The sequence below is a fragment of the Branchiostoma lanceolatum genome, chromosome 5, assembly GCF_035083965.1.
Source record: "Branchiostoma lanceolatum isolate klBraLanc5 chromosome 5, klBraLanc5.hap2, whole genome shotgun sequence".
NCBI classification, from domain to species: domain Eukaryota; kingdom Metazoa; phylum Chordata; class Leptocardii; order Amphioxiformes; family Branchiostomatidae; genus Branchiostoma; species Branchiostoma lanceolatum.
Window position 1 is genome coordinate 18,744,791 of NC_089726.1, and position 22,760 is coordinate 18,767,550.

Below are 22,760 nucleotides of genomic sequence, written 5' to 3' on the forward strand. Positions count from 1 at the left end.
TATTCAAATCCATCAAATGATGATGAATATAATAAAAACATAACATGTCGAGCGTTGACGAAGCATAACATTCATTGTAAAATTCCTTAAATTATCCATGTTAGGGATGACAGAAGCCAAAAGCTTATCTTACATACATTGTTGAAATTTGTACAGAAACGTATTTTCATAAGACTAATAGTTACTAGTTATACATTGTACAGGAAATAACATGAATTTGAACAAAAACCATACATACATGCACATCTATTCTGCGTTCTGTGCTTAGGTATGAAAAGTGCTTTAGCTGTGAGTAACGGTAAGACTAGTTTAACTTCTCCCTGCCGCCTCACCTCATAAACAATACAAATCTGGTCGGTTACTTTAGTAGGGAGAAGGTTGCATCCCATGTTGAGGCCATGGCCGTGTTAACCAAGTCTGGCACGTATATGAATAAGGCGCCGAAGTCGTTCTAAAGTTAGTATGATATTTGACCTTTGCCGCCGCGCTATTCTGAGCGTTCCGGGCTTGCAAGGGTGTTTGGGGACATTTTCCAGCCGCGCGGAAATGACGGAAAAAGCTGAGGAAAGTAACACGGAAGGGGTCGACATGACAACAACCTTGAACGCTGCGGCGGCGACAGAGGACGAGGAGCAAGAAGAGAACACGCGGCCAACATGGGGCCACAAGGTGGATTTCATCCTGTCGTGTGTCGGCTTCGCCGTCGGTTTAGGGAACGTCTGGAGGTTTCCCTACCTTTGCTACAGGAACGGCGGAGGTAAGATGTAAACTTGACGTACACATGACGTGTAACGCGACACGGTTACGTTAAGTCGCTTCTTTCTTAAGGGGGCAGGAATGACAGAGAGAGTTAAAATCATCTTTATTGTACTTGGAACAGACATACAAATACAAGATGAATAAACACCTAGGACAGCCCCTTGTCTGGGTTAGGACACCCAGGGGGCGCAAGATAAAAAGTAAGCCGTGTGCGTCGGACTCTTCAGACACCGAAACTGCATAAAAAGAATCTCTATACATATATGATTGATACTGTCAAACTACATAGAAACAATATTGCACTGGTTCACTATTGCACTGTTTCATCATACGTTACTGTACTATCATTAACATGAGAACAATCCCGTGGGTTTTTCCCATCCAACCATCATCTTGGAGCAAATTCCATGTTTAAAACCAACCCTATAACAGGAGTAATGCTGACATATGAATATTTTTTTTATGTTTCGCCAAGTAGCTATCGCCAAGGAAACATATTGTTTTTGTCGCGTTTCTTCTCCTTCTCCTCCTTCTCCTCCTCCTCCTCCTGTCAAATCTTCAAATCGCTTCTTCTCGGTCGTCCGTCGACCAAATTAGCTGAAATTTGGTATGGAGGTAGAGTACGTGTTTACCCCTAGACGCTTTTAAAATTTTTTTGATATAGGTTTTTAAAATGATTTTATCGAGGTTTTTTGGTCATTTTCCGACAAAAGTCGCACATTATGGCCTCCAGTGCCGTGGTGTTGAAACCTAAGGACCTGAAATTTGGTTTAGTTGTGCATTGGATATTTACCCAAATGACCCCATTATTTTTTTTGGTATACACTACTTCAAAATAATTTCTTTTGCAATTTTTTGATGGAATTTTTGGTTATTTTGTCACAACTTGGTCATCTTGTAACATAAGCCCTCCTACACTTCCCCTGTCTGGGAGTTAAAACCAAGCAGATGTCAGGGGGTACCTCTACTAATGGTATTACAGAAAGTTATATGTACCTTATGTTACATGGTACGGATGTTATATTTGAGATGTAGGTACCTATAGGAAAGGTGAATACACCTGACAATTAATGATGCTAATAAGGACCTAATTTGCATAATGTATGCATAAAGTTGTATGTCCCTTACCGTAAAAGCTGCGGATGTCATCTTTGAGATGTAGGTACCTTTAGGAAAGGCGAAGACAACTGGCCATAAATTATGCTAATGAGGACCTAATTTGCATAATCGATGCATAAAGTTGTATGTCCCTTACCGTACAAGCTGCGGATGTCATTTTTGAGATGTAGGTACCTTTAGGAAAGGCGAACACACCTGGCCATAAATTATGCTAATGAGGACCTCATTTGCATGATTTATGCGTAAACTTGTAATTCCCTTACCGGAAAAGCTGCAGATGTCAGATTTGACATGTACGTACCGTTAGCAAAGGTGATCACACCTGGCCATGCATTATGGTAATGAGGACCTCATTTGCATAATTCATGCATAAACTTGTATTTCCCTTACCGTGACAGTTGCGGATGTCATCTTTAAGATGTACGTACCATTAGGAAAGGTGAATGCACCTGGCCAAAATTTAAGCTAATGAGGACCTCATTTGCATAATTTATGCAGAAACTTGTATTTCCCTTACCGTACAAGCTGCAGATGTCATATTTGAGATGTAGGTACCTTTAGGAAAGGTGCACACGCCTGGCCATGACATATGCTAATGAGGACCTCACTTGCATAATTTATGCATGATGTTGTATTCCCCTTACTGTAAAAGCTGCGGATGTCATCTTGAACATGTAGGTACATGTAGGAAAGGTGAAAGCACCTGGTCATAACTTATGCTCATGAGGACCTCATTTGCATAAATTATGCAGAAACTTGGATTTGCCCAGGACTTATTTTGGGACAGCCCACTTCTTGCATGAGGAGTATGGGCGAAACATCCTGAATTTGCTCTTAAAGCAAATGACGGCCAGTCTAGTCAATGAATGTATTCCTATGTGTCCCGTGAACCCCATGTCTTGGTGTGCTTCCAAATATGGGTGACATTGTACTTATGTTATATATATACTTATGTTATATATGTACTTATGTTAAAATGTTATAAATGGGTTGCCATGATATCCAGCCCATTCCAAACCAGTTGCAATATGTTTATCAATACCACCAGTCTGCTTGTGATATTGGTACCAGGGGATACTATCAGCAGAAACAGCCACTCTATACAACAGAGGCATGCTATCAATGTGTTGGGAACTTGGAAATGGTCCCAGCTGACCACGTGGGGCTCAGCAAACATTTTAGACATTTCAACCACGTATTGGAATCTAAAACCTTTTGGGATTGGCTTCCACCATCGCAAGGAAAGATAAGCAGATGGCACACAGGCTTTAGCTTGGACTCGATCGTGACGAGGACCGAACGTTTCAGAAAACGGCACCATGCACACATTGTCAGATTATTGAACCAATAATACACTGTAGCAAATTTAAGTGATGTTTTAAGACAGTAGATTTAATTAATCCTTGATGTATTGAACTTAAAATGCAAAATCTAGACATCCTTTATCTCCAAGTGACATATACCCACTGCAGATCGGTATTTATTTTGGTGACATTAGCACCCCAGCCATAGTTGTTTATAGTGCAGTATCTGACAACTTGGTTCTGAATCCTCTCAAATTTTATGCTAAAGCCTTGTCTTTCTCTGTATATAAATAAGAAAAGAATGATTAGTGCAGTGTCGTGATTAAAACTGTTTCTTCTGTCATATTTTGTACCTTAGACAACTGTTTTGTACCTCACCCTCCCACATGCAGGAGCGTTCTTGATCCCGTACTTCATCTGCCTGGTGGCAGGGGGCGTTCCTGTGTTCTTCCTGGAGATCTTCCTGGGACAGTTCATGAGCCAGGGCGGCATCGGCTGCTGGAAGATATGCCCCATATTCCAAGGTAAGGTTGAAAAAGAAGAGAAAGAGATAATGAAAAAAATGTTACTTGGACTTTACATATTTCGTCCGGTTGATATTCGTAGGTTAGGTCGACCTATTTTCGTGGTTCAAATTTTGTGCCAGCCAAGGTTTTCAAAGACGTCATCTTAAATATGGCCCAGTTTTCTATAGCTACTTCTGGTGGTGTCATGAGCTTTTCTGTTAGCTTCAGCTAAACCACATGAAGAGGTACAAAAATAACAGGTAGCGCGGAGTCAACTAACGTGCCTAAGGCTAAAGCAATGATAGGTGATATTTCCTGTGTTTTCACACAAGATAACACAGACAGTAATGTTTGAGAATAAATAGAGACACTACTCCCTAAAGAGACACTTCCTTTTTCGATATTGGCGCTGTCTGTTTCAGGCATCGGGTTTGCGACCACCGTAATCTGCTTCCTGGGGAACATCTACTACATCATCATCCTGAACTGGGCAGCATACTTCTTCGGCCGCTCCTTTACTTCTCTACTGCCTTGGTCACACTGCGGTAATCCATGGAATACGGAACAGTAGGCAAAACTCTGTTAAACATTTCAATCTGAATTTGCACGACCCATGAAACACAAAATAGTAAGGGACTGCTGTTATCCCATGGAACACAGAGGGTTAAGAAACTACATGTAGGTTTGTAACTCTTAAACATAACACTATAACCAATAGACAAAGATTGACAAGCAACTTCTGTTAATTTTTTTAACATAACCCAAGGAACACAGATCTTTTTCTTGGAACCTTTGGAAAGAGATAACTCAAGAAGGGATTAATGACTTTTCATTATTTTTCACACATAAGTATCTTGGATTATGATTAACATAATGATATGTATGTTATTGAAATAAGGACCTATTCTACATGATTATTGGGGTAAAATTGGCCATGCTGCCGCTTTCCATACTGTTTCGTGCAACTATCACTATAATCATCAGTCAGGGTCCTGGAAATTTAAGTCAAAAGATCAACATATGTCTAGCAGTGCTACATGTATAGTGAGCCATTACAAAACAGACCTCGGTTGGTTTCGGTTGTTTTGATATGTAGATAGCTAAAGTGATTGAAACAATAAGATGCTAATTATACAAATCAGAAGCTGATCTGAATGATCAATTAGGAAATTTTATAAATCTGGCGCGTCCCATAAGATTTTCAAACATGTCCCTCTGGTAAATGCCACTGAGAAAAAAATCAATAGATACCAATTATGCAAACTTTATCCGATAACGAAACCATTTCTTATGTTTTTCGGGTGTTAAGCAGTGACTAACTGGCCCCTTGTTAGCAATGTCTCCCATCTTAGGTGAGAGCAATGCCGCCATAGGAAACCAGCCGGTATGCCTGAGAGTGATCAGTCTATGTAAGCCTTCTTGCTTATTCTGCACGTACCATGCTTCGCTCACCATTTTTCAGGACACCCGTCATATGGGGTATGGTTAGGGGTGAGAAGAAGCCCCGTCAATATGACTTTATCTCATGAATATGCAATTCCTGACGTCTTTCTGGTGTTAGGATAACATTCTCAATTGCCGTATGCTACGATTTTCTCATTATGTGAATAAGGTACTCATTTGCATAGATTACATCAATGATCTTCTCTGCCCAAATAACAGTGTTCAAAGTATGCAGGCCATATTTAACAAAGAAGGCTATTTTAGATTTATTTTCACTAATCATGAAAACGAGGCCTTCATTTGCTTGATACATGTCTAATGATGTTAAGCCTTACTTTGTACTTCCAACTACTGATGAAATCATTCTCATGGTATAATGGCATTTTAGATTGTTCCTATTTTTTCCAAACTTTCGTTATCAATTATGCAAATTATGCGATTCGAATACTGTAAATGCATCTAATTTCGCGTGGTTTTAATTTCGCGGTAGGGAGAAAATGAAGCGTTTGCGGTGGTTTTAAGTTCACGTTTTAGACAATAATAGACAATGAGGTAGGAGGGAAAAACATTTGCGGTGGTTTTAAGTTCGCGGCGAAAAGCTTACCGCGAAAACCTCGAACATAAAACCACCGCGAACATTTCTGCATTTACAGTAGTTAGCATCATGAATCATCAAACAGCATTTTTTGCACCTACCGCTGTGTAATAGTTTACATACATATCCATCCACCAGTTTTATCTGTATCTGTACAATTTAGTTAATGTCTTGTTTGCACTTTCCATCTAGGGGTTAATAGATCCACTGCATACTAGTATCAGACCTGGTTGTGATCAGTTGATGTCAATTGTGGTGTTTATGTTCACTACAAAAGTTCCTAACCTAATGCTAAACAAAATCTTCAAGGCAATTTACTGAGCACTAAAAATTCATTTGTTGATTCACCAGTAGAATCCATCATCATCATCATGCTATAAGTTAGTACACCATATCAAAATACTTATTCCAAACCCTCTCCCTGAAGCATGTGTGTTTCGGCTTCAACACTTGCATGGGCGCTGTCCTTGAATTGAAGAGCGTGGGATATCCCGGTTGAAAACACAGCTGAAGTTTTCCCCTCAGCACATTTGTGTTCTGTATGGGGAAAGACAGGTACATGTTAGACGGATGCAGATTGATACATCTTACAATATGCACAGCAAGTAAGAATGTATCGTAAGTCCCACAATCTAGTCTGCTCAACTGAAAGACACACAGTCTCATCTCCTGACTGTCAACTGTAACTTTGTAACATGTGCAACTGTTGGGAATGTGTAGATGGACATTTTCCGTGTAGTTCTTGGTATGCAGCTCAAGTTATTCATCCCATTTTTTTTATTCCAAAAAAGTATTTCAATCGAAAACCGTGATAACTACTTTTAGACGTGATAACGTCTGTCACAAACGTATCCCATTATTTCACTAGTAAGACAATTTGTGAAGCCTTTACTAGTAAATAAATGGGATAGCACCCCCTTTTTCCCATTAATTTATGCAGCTCAAGCTATTCATCCCATTTTTTTATTCCAAAAAAGTATTTCAATCGAAAACCGTGATAACTACTTTTAGACGTGATAACGTCTGTCACAAACGTATCCCATTATTTCACTAGTAAGACAATTTGTGAAGCCTTTACTAGTAAATTAATGGGATAGCACCCCCTTTTTCCCATTAATTTACTAAAAGAGATATCTAACTCCTACTAGTGTATTGTTGATATAGCACCCTCTTATCCCATTAATTTACTATAAGAGACATGTAAAATACCTTAATAGTGTATTGTTGGGATAGCACCCTCTTATCCCATTAATTTACTATAAGAGACATGTAAAATACCTTACTAGTGTATTGTTGGGATAGCACCCTCTTATCCCATTAATTTACTATAAGAGACATGTAAAATACCTTACTAGTGTATTGTTGGGATAGCACCCTCTTATCCAATTAATTTACTATAAGAGACATGTAAAATACCTTATTAGTGTATTGTTGGGATAGTACCCTCTTATCCCATTAATTTACTATAAGAGACATGTAAAATACCTTACTAGTGTATTGTTGGGATAGCACCCCCTTATCCCATTAATTTACTATAAGAGATTATCTAACTGTTACTAGTGTATTGTTGAGATAGCACCCTCTTATCCCAATAATTTACTATAAGAGACATGTAAAATACCTTACTAGTGTATTGTTGGGATAGCACCCCCTTATCCCATTAATTTACTAAAAGAGATATCTAACTCTTACTAGTGTATTGTTGAGATAGCACCCTATTATCCCAATAATTTGTTATAAGAGACATGTAAAATACCTTACTAGTGTATTGTTGGGATAGCACCCTCTTATCCCATTAATTTACTATAAGAGAAACAGGAATTATTTTAAGAGCTAAATAAATGGACTAAATAATCAAGTCTTGGTATGCATTTACACAAATGATTAACAATGGTTATAAATAAACTTAAGGCAAAGGATGGAATAACATGGAAATCAATATGGTAATTGTGTGGCGCATTGGGCGCAGGGTGTTTGGTCAGGAAGCCAGAGGTCCTGGGTTCGAATCCCTTGACATGACCCAATGCTGTGCCCTTGGATCAGGCACTTAACATGAATTTCCAGCTTGTACTCTTCAGTACAAATGACATTACATGTAAGGCATGTTTGAGCAAGTAAACGAGCCCACCACACTTATTGAAAGGAGTAGTTGTCCCTCTTGGTGTGAGCAGATTTAGAAAATCTGCCTGGATATGCAGCTTGAACTCTTCAGTACAAAACTGGCGTTACGCCATGAGGCATTTTACGAGGTATGCAAACAAACAAACAAACAAACAAAAGCTGCATGTAAAGTGTGCAATGTACCTCACCATTGTTTTCCATCTCGGCAGTTGTCTCCTTTGCCTCATCACAGACCTGAAGCATTGACTCCTCCGCCATCTGAGCAACAATGGCTCTGTAAACCATCTTCTCGTACACTACAGAGCAAAAATATACTCAATTGAACTTATATCTAATTTAGAACATAACTGCAATATCAACTTTGATGCCAAGCAGCCTATTCATCTGCTTTCTGACTCATTGGTTATGTTAGGAAGCAGTACTAGCAAGCACCAGAAAAAGGTGTCTTCATAGATACTACAAGAGCAAAATTATGATCATCATCATCATTCCAGGGCATTTTCACTCCTTTGGAGGAACCCCTCCCTTGTCAGACTCCAGGTTTTCCTCTGTCGAGCGGTTCTTGGCCATGTAGGGCCCAGGTGTTTAGTTAGATGGTCACTCCATCTTATTTTGGGCCGCCCTCTTGGTCTCTTCCAGGCTCTCGGTGTCCATTCTGTTGTTCTTAGCGCCCACCTGTTGTGCTGTAGCCTTGCTACATGTCCTGCCCAGCAGTGTTTTGCTGTATTGACAGCAGTGACGATGTCTAGATCTGTAACTCCTGTCTGGAGTCGGATCCAGCAGTTTCTTTGTCTGTCACGGAGGGTTATGCCTAGCATGATCCTCTCCATCTTCCGCTGTGCAACCCTGAGCATTTCCATTTGTGTGGTGGTCAGTGCCCATGTCTCGCTGTCATAGGTCATCACAGGCAGAATGTTACTGGTTGAAAACCTTCCTCTTGAGTGTGATGCTAGCTTTCCTGCTTCTCATGATGTTGTCCACTTTACCGAAAGCTGCCCATCCCAGTGTGATGCGTCTCTTGATCTATGGTAGGAGACTTCCATCTTGTGACACTTTTCTGCCCAGGTAAATGTAGCTGTTCACCTCTTCTATTTCTTTCCCATTTACCATTACTGGGGCTTTGTCAACATGTTTGTTGTACATCACCTTGGTCTTATGATAACTTTTGCCAAATCATCAAATTACAAAAATCATTTCTATGATCACAACCTTACGAAAATTGATATATACAGATTTTGCAAGACAGTCGTCAAAAACAATTCATTTCATAGAAAGCATCATAGGGTCATCCTGTCAATAGTGCAGGGCTCGAAATTCAGTTCTGGAAATAGGTGCATTGGTGCACCTAACCTAACCTTAAGATTTAGGTGCACAGAAAGAATTTTGGTTGCACGACATAAGATAAAGTAAAATGTTGGCAAAACATAATTACAAACAATTAATTATTGCCTCTCCCAAAATCTAAGTAATACATCAAGGTTATATTGCTTTTTCAGCTACTCAAATTTCAAGAATATTCTGTATACCATTGTACAATAGCACCTTTGCCCTATAGCCTACCAAAATACATAGGTGCACTAGCCCCTCCTCAAAAATTAAATGCAATTTTGGGTGCACAAAAGACCACAAGCACCCAATACTTGAGCCTTGATAGAGCAAAACGGTCGATAGCCACTAATCCTTTCGTCGGATAGTGCTCATTAACCGACTAAATACCGACCGAATTCCCTGCGAAGTGGCGATTTTCCGACCAATCCCAAAATACCCTAACTGACGTATTTCCGACCAACCGATTTCCGACCAAAACCATGTACTGTGTCAACGTTCACATGGTTCAGATGATGTATCCTTTCGCTCTGAACGAAAATTATCAAACCATGAAATCCCTTTACATTTTAGCACATCGCAACATTGTAACTTACTTTTTTCAGGTCCTGTCTTTGGCCACTGACTTGTTCAGGAACAAACTAGAAACTTTACAGTTCTGTTCTTGGGTTCAAATCCTTGTTGGGTTGTAGTAAGCGGCCAATAAACTTGGACCGTGTTTTCTCAAAATTATCACAAAAGATACACAGAAACTTTACACAGCAATTTAGAGTAGTGATGTGCGAAGCACATGTTCAGCACTATTCCGAGGGAATGAATGTTTTCATTGAAAATTTTCTCTCAGAAATGACGAAAACACGTGTATGTGATCTCACCTCATCACATGTGCTTGGTCTTGTCGCCTGTGTCAGACTCCAAATCTGACCACAACGTTGCCAGTTCTTATCGGAAAATGTTGAATCTTGTATAAATAAAGGCCGCTTCAGTGTCCCCGTTCTGGTCACTTTGTGCTTGGTCGTTTCTTCTCTCTCTGTGAACATTGTCCCAATACCATTCCTCAGTCCTGGTACATGTAACGTTAGCTCGGACAGTCGTTGTGGAAGGTTCAAGTCGACATAACAGTTGACAGTCCTGGTTCGCGCGGTGATCCGTCGGAAACTTCCGTGACGTAATATCAGTACAGACTCTCACACCGAAGTTAATCATGGATACGAAGTAATCCCAGATAATATGGCGAAAATGATGCTCTTTTCCCCAGTACATTCTAACTCCAGATTTTTCGGATACAACTATAGCCATTTATAATCTCTAATATTTCCAACAAAAATAATGTTCATCGTAACTTTATTTTTGTGCCACAGGGCCGGTCTTCCGGCGAATAATTCCTGTAACCATGTATTAGTGCGCGACATTGGTAATGCGGCCTGGTCGCCTGATTACCCAGATATTGCATTCCATGTTCGCTTGAAATTGAAATCAAGTTTCGGCGCAGCGTTTTTAACTGGTGTCGCCGGTTTGCAAAAGGCTTGGAAATGTTTCGGAAACGAATTTAAAACGTGTCTAGTAGAAGGGAATTTTCAAACAAGAATGACAATCTAAAAACATTGTCATGGCGATGGTGGCCTTTGAGTATAAGTGAAGATAAGGTCCGCATGTGCATAAATTATATTAGTTGATCATCTGCTTGTTTTAGGTATGAATAATAAATCTAAACAAAGACGCCTATCATTATGGCATTCCTTGTCAATTTTGTAAATCAAGCCTGGACTTACATAATAGTAAATGATGGTGGCATTTACTTACTGCAGTTGTGAAATTCCCATCACTTTACAGTTCATCTGTGTTGCTACAAGTCATTCTGAATAAAATTGCCAACACAAAATTGTCGACTGATCAGAATATGTTAAACGCTTCAAAGTAATCAATGGAAAACCAGCATTTCTTTAGATTTAGTTAACTGCAAACGAACCGTTGACCGGTGTTATTTTATAGTATTTTCCAATGCTTGGCTTAATAATGTGGATCTGTTTCCATCTCCAGCTGTACGACCAACTTCACCAAGCCGGACTCCAGCAGTGTTATGAACATGACCAACATGACGGCCGTCAACGGGACCAACACCACCTTACAGATCTCACCAGTGGTGGAGTTCTGGGAGTGAGTTTTGGAACAATTTTTTAGTTGAAAGGCAGCTTGTGACTCTCTGTGTAAAACAACTCTATATGTAGGCCAGATTCTTAAATCAAAACATATCCAAATATACAATATACAATATCAATATATATCAATAATTGATTGCCTGTCATTTTAAAGGGCTATTTTTTTCCTGTTCCTTCAGATAATCAAATTTTGGTGTTTTTTTTGTTGTATCCTGTGTTATTTCAGAAACAATGAACTGAATATGTTCTGTCAACCAGAAAGGGATGTTTTATACTAATCAAATGTAAATTGGTCTGAGATTTAAGGCTTATGTTAAAAGTCACAGTTAACTTCCCGTCCCTTTAAACAATTAAGTTTTGTTGCATGGATTTCATTCGTTTGGTCGTTCAGACCATTTTCACAATCTGTTGATTTTTAGTTGTTTACCTTGCAGTGCCTAGTGGCACAGTAAATTTTATTGCTGTTTCAGTAGCAGGGTATATTTTTTACAGGGAGAGGTTGCTACCCTTTTCCCTTTAACGTGCTCGAGGTACCTCATTTTACGTCCTTTCTGAAAAACGGGTGCAACACCAACCGAGATGGCCTTCTTAGGACTAAACCGGGGGCTCCTTATAACCAACTAATCGGAACCAAGAGCTCAACTGTGAGGATGCTAACTTTACCAGTTAATAAGCTACAGGGTCATCCCCATGGAATTCTTTAAAGACTCAAATCTTCCTGCATTCTTTTGATTGTTGTCCCTCTTCTGTATCTGCAGGAACAAAGTGTTGAACATGTCGGAAGGAGTGGAGGACCTTGGGGAGGTCCAGTGGGAGCTGGCCGTGTGTCTTCTCTGTGTCTGGGTCGTCGTCTACTTCTGCGTCTTCAAGGGGGTCAAGTCCACAGGCAAGGTAGGGTCAATGTCTGCTTCAGTGTATTTAAGGTGGTCAAGTCCACTGGCAAGGTAGGGTCAATGTCTGCTTTAATAAATGGGTGATAAGAGAACAAATTAGGGAACGTACCTCCGAACCAGAAGGTTTGGAGTTCCAATCCCGGATGTTATGTTACTGCTCACCTGGCTTGCTTGCTCGAGCTTTTATCTTTATCCCAATTTTTATTGCAAATGCAAAGAGGGGCACAGCCTTACTCTTTTCGAGCGTTTTCATCCACTGTCCATTTCAGGTACTGACTGCCATTTTGGTGTCCCTGATTTGAATTTCAATTAACCATAGCTCAGACATACACTGCGTTTTTTAAAGACATCTGTAAGTTTTAGGATTTGATTCATTAGAATTGCAACGATACAATACATGTTTTGGGCACAGGCAGCTGTTGCTGTGTCGTGACCCACACATAACATAGCACGTATCTAAAATATACTGTATTTTGGCATTCTCTTCATTTAGCTTTAAACAGACATATGATAACGGTTTTTGGGAGGGTCAAAAGGTTTCCATATGTGCGAAAACACTCGAGGTTCGATTCACTGAAATGCAAATAGCTAAGTAAGCCGGCGCCTCCATATTGGTGTCCCTATGACGTCACGTGAAAACACAATATCAATCAATGTGTGGAAGGTATTCGAGAATGAGCTGTCCACATACAAATAACGTGACTCAGTTTAATGTCCCCTCCGTGTGATTAACCTTCCTTTCCCCTCCCTGTGTTCACTTCCCCAGGTGGTGTACTTCACCGCTACCTTCCCGTATGTGATGCTGACTGTCCTGCTGATCCGGGGTGCCACACTAGATGGCGCTGCTGACGGGCTCTTCTTCTACCTGAACCCAGACTGGGAGAGACTGAAAGACCACAAGGTGGGAAACTCACCTGTTCTCCCACCTGTACTCTCATCAGTCTCCGCACCTGTCCTCACACGTGTCTCCTCACCTGTCGCAAGAGGGGTGGCTAGGCTAGAAGAAGTAACTTTTAGCACCATCGACGGAACTATCCTATAAAAAGTAGATGTATTCTATATTTGACTTTTGAATTGATTTTAATCATATATGTCAACTTTCAATGTCTAAAAGTTTAGATTTGAAGTTGACATTTGAATTGTTGAAGAGATTAATCAGTCATGTGTGATAACAGTAACAAGAATATTCATCAATCAGTGAAAAAGGTAACGAGATACGCACCTCCAAATTTTCGATGTCTACTGTTCATCTTGATCACGGAGTGACCTAGTCTTGCGAGAACACGAGACTAGGACGAGACTTGTGATGTGATTTTAATCATATTTGTCAACTTTCAGTGTCTAAAAATTGAAATTTGAAGTGACGTTTGTGCTGTAGGTGTGGATCGACGCAGGTACTCAGATCTTCTACTCCTTCGCCATCGGCTATGGCTGTATGACAGCTCTGGGCAGCTATAACAAGTTCCACAACGACTCCTACAAGTAGGTGGCTGCTGAAAAATATTTGTGTTGATCTCGTTGAATTGTTACTGTTGTAAGATAAAAGACTAATAAAAACAACACGGAAATTTCCTATTTGACATGTAGAATGGCTGTAACAATGCAACTCCTTTTGGTAGACAGTAATTGGGCTTGCCGGAACCAGCAACCGCCATGTTTTATATTAAACAACTTCATGACCTTTGGTTACACTTTTTATTCAGAACAGCACTTTCATAGGCTTTCGTAGATTCGAGTACGCATGTGCAGTGTCAACGTTGAAGGCCCATGAGACGTAAACAAAACCCATCTGGGCATTGTCATGCAAATCGAGACAATGATCGAGACGACTGTTAACAAGCCATGAGCCTTCACCTTTGACACTGCACATGCGTACTCGAATCTACGAAAGCGCTTATTGTTGTTGACTTGTTTTCCCCATCTCATATGGATAGCTTACACCAACAATGGCTCGTTGACATGAGGTTAAAGTTAAAGTTACTACTTAAGTTTTCCCCATCTGTAGACAGACCATCCTGATTGCCACAGTGAACGTCTTCACCAGTCTGTACTCGGGCCTGGTGGTCTTTTCTGTACTCGGGTTCATGGCCAAGGAACAGGGGTTGGCTATCAAGGACGTGGCCGCATCAGGTACTGGAACTCGGTGGGATATTGCGTTAGGAGCGGTGTTTTAAGTTCACAATTGAAACAATGCAGCAGTACATTGGTACGAAATTCTACTACGCTCTACACAATATACCTTGTGGAGGCTCTGCTAAAACCGAGCTGACGTTATCACTATTGTGGGCGTGGCCTCTAACCAGCCAATCAGTGAATCGCCAATGCGATTTCTCAAGGTAAAGCCATTCTCTGATTAACTGAAAGCTGGTACGAGGCCACACCCACAAAAGGGGAAATTTTTGCCCGGTTTAGCAGAGCCTCCCCTATGTATATTGTATAGGCCGCGGGCGAGGTTCTGTGTAGGAGAATGTGGCACGACATGTGGTGTGATGAGTTCGTATTGTGAGCTCCTCGCAAAAAAGGTAAACATAAAACCACCACGAATATTTCACATTTCGCAGTATCATTTTTGTAGTCACCAGAGTTTGTTTGTGTGGTACTGTTACCGTGACTGTAAAATATGTACGCTGATATACCTACAGTTTTTCCTGCAGTTATCTATCCCCCTCATTTCAAAATATCTGGAAAATAAGAAATGTTGTTAGTGTGGCTTAGTATAAAGCATTGTTAACGTTATCATGGCCTAGTAAAACAATCATTGTGGTGGGGTCCTGTGGTGGAACGGCATCGTGTTCGACCCAGATAAACCCAGCGGTCCCGGGTTTGAATCCCCCGAAGTCACCCTTGTGAAAAGGCACTTTACACGACTTTCCTAACTCTGCTCTGGTGTTTAAAAATGTATATGGGTATATTGTTCTCTGTACGTGTAACTGTTAAAATAAGTTATGAAAAACTTGAGTGCAGTGCCACATCATTCTTGTTTGTCCAAAAGCGAAGTAAAAACATAAATCATTACCTCCCTACAGGGCCGGGCCTGGTGTTCATCGCGTACCCACGGGCGCTGTCGCCAATGCCGCTCGCCCCGCTGTGGTCCTGTCTCTTCTTCTTCATGATCATTCTGGTCGGACTGGACAGTCAGGTAAAGGGAACTTCATTAACTCGCCAATATCTTCCCCAAGTCGGCCTTAGCGACTGTCAGTCGAGAGCATCCTTCCTTCAAGTCCTTTCTGAATACCACCTCATCGTCAAGTCTGTTTAGCCAATTCATGAAACAATGCCATGGAATACGTGTATTAAAGGGTTTTATGATGTCAACATAACATTTCAGCCTAGTCTTCTTAAAATACCATGAAATATCGCAAATATTGCAGTGTGTGGGCTTGAAGGGTATGGAGGGTACCTAAGACCACACCGATTGAACGGTTGGTGCTCGGGGTAAAAGAAATAAGTGTGGCAATTAAAAACTATTGCCATAGCGAAGGTGTCTGGGTTGATCTTACTTCACTGTAAGGAAAGTACCAACGTACGTAGCACTCTTAGTTCTGCCATGATATTTGTTAGAACGCACTTAGAAATCAGAAAGGCGTCTGCCAAGCAGATGTAGAAAGGCACCATAACTTGAGGAGTTCCAAGTAGATATCGAAAGGCCTAAGCACACTCCTGGTGCACCGTCTTTTCTCTGCCGTTTGTGGATAGGTGGAGTGAGAATCTAAGCCAGAAGTTTAGAAATTCGGTTTGCTGGGGCTCCTATGATCGTTTTAGTTGTTATTCTTGCTCTGTAGGTTGTGTTTTCGAGGAGCTACTGTTGTCTTTTTGCACCCTTCCACATACAGCGTTCAGAGTAGACTGCCCAAGCGGTAACCAGGTTCTTTATCGTTCTGTTAAAAAACTTTGCCTTTTCTATATATGCTTGGATCTCTACAAGCTTTGGTGTCCGCAGCACATTCTTGTGATTATAGATCAACTGGGGTAGGTTGAAGACCCTTTTCAAGGCTAGAATACTAGATTCGGTGTCCCTTGAACTCTCTGACACACTCCCACCAGTGCGAAATCGGACACCACGTAAGTATGTCATCTGTCATTGACCTGCGTGCTGGGATGCCAGACCGTGCTAACGAGGTATAGAGTGACAGGCGAGCGTCCACAGAGTTTGCAGGGACGGATTGCAGAAATTCCTGTGCAATTCTGGGAATTCTTGTAAATCGGGCGTAAAATTTACTATTAAGCTCGCTCCTGAAGCTTCGCTAAAAATGATGCTTGTCAAGACTAGAGTATAAACACAGACGTTTCACTTCAAATCCTCCGGTTGAATTCAGATTTCCATACTTTTTGCAACAGTAAAGTGAAAAGCATTGATTTTGTTGTCACGTTATAACTAAACTTATCTATGTCCTCAGAGAATCAATTTGGGCTGGTGCAGGAAAGGGGGGGGTTCTGGCCATGGATCATGTTAAGTCTGCAGTGAAAACAAAAAATCTGTATTACGATGGTGATACATTGGAAATGCATATTCGCGGTGGTATGCTTTTGCGGTGGAGGGGCCACCGCGATTAGGCCAGGTTGATTTAATTAATTCAACGGATGACATCCCCTCGCGAATCAAATTTTGTCCGTTTCGAAAAAAAAGAAAAATCGGCCATACTGTAAATCATACAAAGCAGTTGCAAAATGAGAAAATATTTGCTGTAAATTGTGAAAAAATATATATATTTCAGAAAACAGATACTCGTGTCGTAAAGGTCAATTCCAAAGTCAAAGAAGATGTTTTGAAAGAACAAAAATGAAGAATGAAAACCTTTCTGACCAAATAGATTTCAATATCAAGGCAACTCTTTTTTGCCGAACTTTTTTTGTCCGCACGCTCGCATCAGTTTGAGGGTATCATCCATACAATCAAATCAACATGGCTTAACCGCAAATATAAAACCACTGTGAGCATTTAAAACTAAACAGCATTTCGAGTGTTTCAGAACATTTCCCTGCTACGAATTCCCCCGCAGTTTGTTGGAGTGGAGGGTTTTGTGACGGCCGTGGTGGACATGATCCCGTACCTGCGCCGAGGCTACAACCGTGAACTCTTCATCGCCGGCCTCTGTGTCTTCAACTTACTGCTGGGACTCACCATGGTCACTAATGTACGTAAAGCCCCCTCTCATTGGACCCGCGGCACGCTGGCGGCGTCGCTGCGGCCAATCGAATTGACAAAGCAGTCAACGAATTTCATCGACAAAAACGAATCTTTTTAAGCTTTGTGTGTTTTGTTGTCTTTTTGGCCATACTTGTACGTTTTGAATGGTATTCCCATTATAAAGTCAAGGGTAACAAAAATCCAGTTTAGGACGCAGCGACGCCGCTAGCTTGCCTCGGGTCCAGTGAGATGGGGGCTCAACGAAGACGCTAGTTTCCGTCTCCTTAACGGTCGTCGCCTTTTTGAGACGGTCGTTGAATTTTTACGTGTATTTATTTGTTTGTTTGAACCTTTGCTTATTCATGATAAGCTCAAATCGGCACGCAGGCCGCTTTTCATTGAGGTCATGAGGGAAGAGGTAAGGGTCAGATACAATATAACAGAGATACACAGTCATTTGAGTCCTTATAACTGTATCAACATATACTTACTTGATATATCAACATATATCATTACATATTTATGGTACATCAATATACAATTGCTACAACATACAACATATGTTAGGGCGCAAGCTGGTTCATAGTCCGTGTCCGTTCGTTTTGTTCATTTAAACCACTGGATTCCTTGCCCAGGGCAAGTCGTAAAGGGAGTGCTCCTACTGTGAGCTGCCCAGCAGTCTGAGGGGTGAATTGGCCCCCATAGCCACATAAATTCATAAAAGGATAAGTTCGTCTGCCAGCCAAGAACAATAGGAAAGGACAGATTACCATAATAACTGTCAGAGAATTCACAATTTTTCTGTACTGGTTTCCTAGGAATTCGAACATTATCAAACCATGCAGAATGACTTAGATCTCCATCAAAGTGTCACATAATCCAAGGAAGTTTCAATCAGATAAGACCCCTTGGATATAATCAAGACAATACTATGTACAGCTTTCAGTTTTGGGGAAGTCAACCTTGTTCAAATTTTCAAACTTTTAAACCCTGTCAACGTTGTGTTAGAGTATCTAAATGGATCTAAATTTCCAATGTCTTCCCCATGGGCCCACGTAAGCCTTGGTAGTTGTGTGTCTAGAAATATGACTTGGGAATTTTTGGGTCTTCTTGTTGTTGTAACCAGCATAGACTGGGTCTCTGTACAACAGTACATATAACTACTAGCCAATGTCTCAAACTAAATTGCAAGCCAGTGTTGTCATTACTTTATTTCTTGGCTAACTGTCCTTCAAGCTAACTTCTTTCTGTGTAGCCATACTTCAAATTCTTAAATGTTATCTATAGATTTCAAACATGACTTGAAGAGTAACTTGTACATGGTAAACTGTCTCAGCCAGGCCTCCACTGATGTGTACTGTACGGCTGCCAGACGCATACTGAAGCCCTTAGTTTACATTATCCCCTATTTATATAGTTTTACTGGGGTCTTTAAGTTACTTCAAGAGTCTCTTAAAGGAAGTCAGATTCGGAGCCGTACGTGTGTCTGGTGGTAGGCTGTTCCAGACATTTGGTGCGCGGTAGGCTACCGAACTAGCACGCTCCGTCACTTTTATCAACTGTTACAGGATTAAAAGGCTTTGTCCAAACCGTGAGGTTCGTGGCGTAGTTGACCAAGGATTAATGAGTAGAGATTTGGGTTTTTGACTCGGGTTCAAACCCCAGGCGGTGCACTTTTTTTCTCAATGATTTCTTTTATCATTTATCAAGATATTGTCGTACATTTGTGATTAATTGAAATGTTGCTTTATACACGTTTTTGCTTCTTGTCAACAACATTACCCCTCCCGAAAATTTGATATCAAAATTAGATTGCTTGCAATTGTTGTTCAGAACCACTGCTGAAGATTGAAGGAGGGTGCTCCAAAAGTTTCGAATCAGGGAAAATTATACAAACAGAGTGAAATTTGATATCGAGAAATCATGTACTTTTTCCTAGTATTAGTTGACCTTGTGACTAATTAGATCCATGTGGGTTCAAAAATTTACAATTGTGTTTCTGTTGCCCAGGGGAGTATCTACGTCTTCAAAATCTTCGAAAACTACTCTGCCAGCGGCATCTCTCTTCTCTTCATGGCCTTCTTCGAGTGTGTGGCCATCGGCTGGATCTTTGGTGAGTGAAACATGGATTTTTTAAAAATGATATAAATCTTAAGTCTTGACACGGTAAAATGTACTTGCTGTGTACTTAATGTAGCAGAAGTCATATTTCATTGAAAATGAAATTGATTTTGTGAAAGCCTATTTTTGCCTATATTGAAGCAAAATTTTTGTGAGAAGTAAACAGCCAGGGCCGATTTGATATGCAACTATCCCTGTTTCAGGAGTGAACCGTTTCTATGACAGCATCGAGATCATGATCGGCTACAAGCCCCTGCCGTGGTTCAAAGTCTGCTGGACAGTTCTCACCCCTCTCATCACTGTGGTGAGTCTATTACACCGTAATATTTAGCGTCCATAGCAGGCTCTCTTGGCCAGTTTTTTTGCCACGCAACCGCCATGCAGTTGCTGGCATTGTGCCGGGTCTCAGATGTCCACCCTCCATTCTGTCCACCCTTCCTTTTCGTCCGAGCTGCAGACCGGCTAATCCTCGCCAGAGGGCGCTGCAATGCCAGACTTTGCCAGACGATCATTTCGCCATTGTTATTGGATAGTTGGTAAATGTGTATGCGCAGACTGCTGATAATCAGATTGCTATTAATCTAAACGGCATCCGAGAAGTTTGATATTTACTTCGACTGATAAAATACAAAGGACAATAGTTTGGCCATTAGCTATTATGCAGTAAAGGATAGGGCGGCAAAAATTGTGACGGTTTTCATGCAAGATATACATATGCGACGATCGATGGGGAGGACAGGGCGTAACAAAGTCTATATCATTACCTCATTACCTCCATGAAAATGGAAGGTATAGTTTTTACGTGAGCGTGCGTGTGTGTCTGTGTGCTTGTCCGGCGCAATGACTTCTGGTCAATGTTGATTTAGGCCTCCGTGTGGCCGACCTTGGTACTGCATGCATCATAACGTCCAGTTTTCGTATCTTTGTTCCTGGACATGCTGTGTTCTTCTTTATTGCCTTCGCCGTAGGCAGAAGGGTATTTTTGATCGGGATTTGCGGAGTGATGGTGTTGGCGATGTAACTCTTGATGCCATGGACGGATGTTGATTTTTTTGTATCAAGTATTGCTCTCCCTGGACTCTTAATCTTCAGGGACAGCGTGGCTTTACTTAGTAATACGTTCCTGTTTTCTCCTCCAGGGCATTTTCGTGTTCATGTGCGTGACGTGGTCGCCGATGGAGTTTAAACACTTCACGGGGACGTACTACTTCCCCACGTGGGCGGAGACTATCGGCTGGGTCATGGTGGTGGTGGTCATCCTCTGTGTTCCCGTCACCGCCGTGGTCAAGATCTGCCAGGCCAAGGGGACATTCCGGGAGGTGAGGGAGCAACGATTATTATGTTTACCTGCACAGAAGGGAAACATATTGTTTTTGCTCTGTTTCTTCCTCCCCTTCTCCCGTGCCCAACAAATCATTGAGGCCTACTTGTCACCATGGTTGTTGGTAATCAAATGACGTGGTGTTCGATTACATAATGTAGCAAGTGGCAGGGCAGATCTGGAGGGACTGGTCGCCATATATATGAATGTGTTTGAGCAAGAATGAACAGAACAGTAGTTACTTATGCCATGCTAGAATGAAGGTGACCGTGAATGTCATACATTTGCTTGCAAATGGTACATTTCGAGTTCCTAATTATTTGCTAATGCATGTGACAAACACAACAGATTAACAGGCGGCAGATTGAAGACATTCTTGGAACACTGTTGGATTCGTTGATTGATGATATTTAAATGCTCCTTATGCAGGCTTACTTACCAACACTAAGTGCAGAAATGTCGTTACGCCACACAAAGGCAAGTATTACAGTCAAACCTGACTTCAGAAACCACTCAAGGCACCCTTGCGTGAAATGGTTGCTTGAGATACGTTATTGGTCTAGACAGGGTAAGGTTAAGTAATATGTAAAAATGGAGGGGACTGTCTTAATGTGGCTTGCGGCTCGAGTTGGTAACCTGACCAAGTTTAATCGTACTAGAAGATGATATACACTTCATGGCCTTTTTGACGAATTGCCAACGTCAGGTGTGGTCACATGTCAAGTGATTGGCTATACATTCAATCCTGCGGTCAGCAAAACAAATTGTTGATATATTTCTGGTGTTGGAACAAAATTTAACTATGTACTGGCCCACCGACATGTACGGTAATGTTAAGTACAGATGAATTGTTTTGATAATGATACGGTTTTGTTGGTTGCAGCGTTGGCGAGAGGTGACCACGCCACAGCTCCACTACCACCAGTTGAGAGACAAGGACAAACTGGCGCGGGGACTCAGCATCGACTCGGACCCCTCAACCCCCCCACCACCGTACTCCAGCCTCCAGCAGTACGACACCGCGTTGTAGGTTGCTCCAGTAGTACAACAACGCGCTGTAAGCTATTCCAGTACAACAACGCCTTCTATGCCACTCCAGTAGTACAACAACGCGCTGCAGGCCACTCAAGCAGTACAATAACGGCGCTGTAGGCTACTCCAGCAGTACGACACTGCGCTGTAGGCCACTTCAGCAGTACAGCAACGTACTTAAGGCTAAGTCCAGATGCTAAGGCTAGGGCACATTAAAAAACGCAATTTATGCGATATGTATCCTCCTGGTAAAATAAATAAACAAACAAACAAACAAACAAACAAACACTTGTACATCAGCTGGTCCCAGGCCCGCCACTATTGTCAATTTGATTAGGCTTTTGCAACACAACTGGAAAATTGGACGTACCCAAATGTGCGACTGAACAGAATCAGGGCACCTAGTATGGCTTATTCTGAGGAAGGAACCAGCATTGATACTAGCACAGTTACGAGCAATTACAAGTCATCAGATGACCGTGGTTACTTTCGGCATTTCTTTCGCAGGGAACCTCTCATAAGTGGGAAAAAATGCACTTTCAAGAATTTCAAAATGGCCGATCCAAGATGACGGATCCCAAGGGATCGCTAACACATGACGTCATTCCATGACGTTATTTTGACGTCAACGAAGTAACCATTGACGTCAGATGTCTTGGCATACCTTAACATCAATAATACACACTATTGTGTTTAATATTTTTAGATATTACAGGAATTCCCTATCTAGCCAATAAAATCACATCGACGACGTCATAATTACGTCATATTACGTCATAACGTTACCACAATTACAGAAGTTATTAATTTTTACGTGTTTATTACTCCCTGTAGCGTGCGTAGTCCAGTGGTTAGCGATCTTGCCTCTGGAACTAGAAGCCGCGGGTTCGATCCCGGCTGTGTCGCTCACCCGACATGCACGCTACCGTTAAA

At 41.4% G+C, this 22,760-nt stretch overlaps 1 protein-coding gene across 1 annotated transcript; it reads left to right on the forward strand.

Annotated features, from left to right (window-relative positions):
• The first annotated feature begins 546 nt into the window (after positions 1–546).
• LOC136435907 (sodium- and chloride-dependent creatine transporter 1-like) lies at positions 547–21,825 on the forward strand. The gene is made up of 14 exons (XM_066429618.1): positions 547–757; positions 3,575–3,706; positions 4,111–4,255; positions 11,214–11,330; positions 12,091–12,223; positions 12,992–13,126; positions 13,604–13,707; positions 14,231–14,355; positions 15,252–15,364; positions 17,226–17,360; positions 19,364–19,466; positions 19,678–19,778; positions 20,614–20,793; positions 21,679–21,825. The coding sequence occupies exons 1-14, from the start codon at positions 547–549 to the stop codon at positions 21,823–21,825; spliced, it is 1,881 nt and encodes a 626-aa protein (XP_066285715.1).
• The last annotated feature ends 935 nt before the right edge of the window (positions 21,826–22,760 follow it).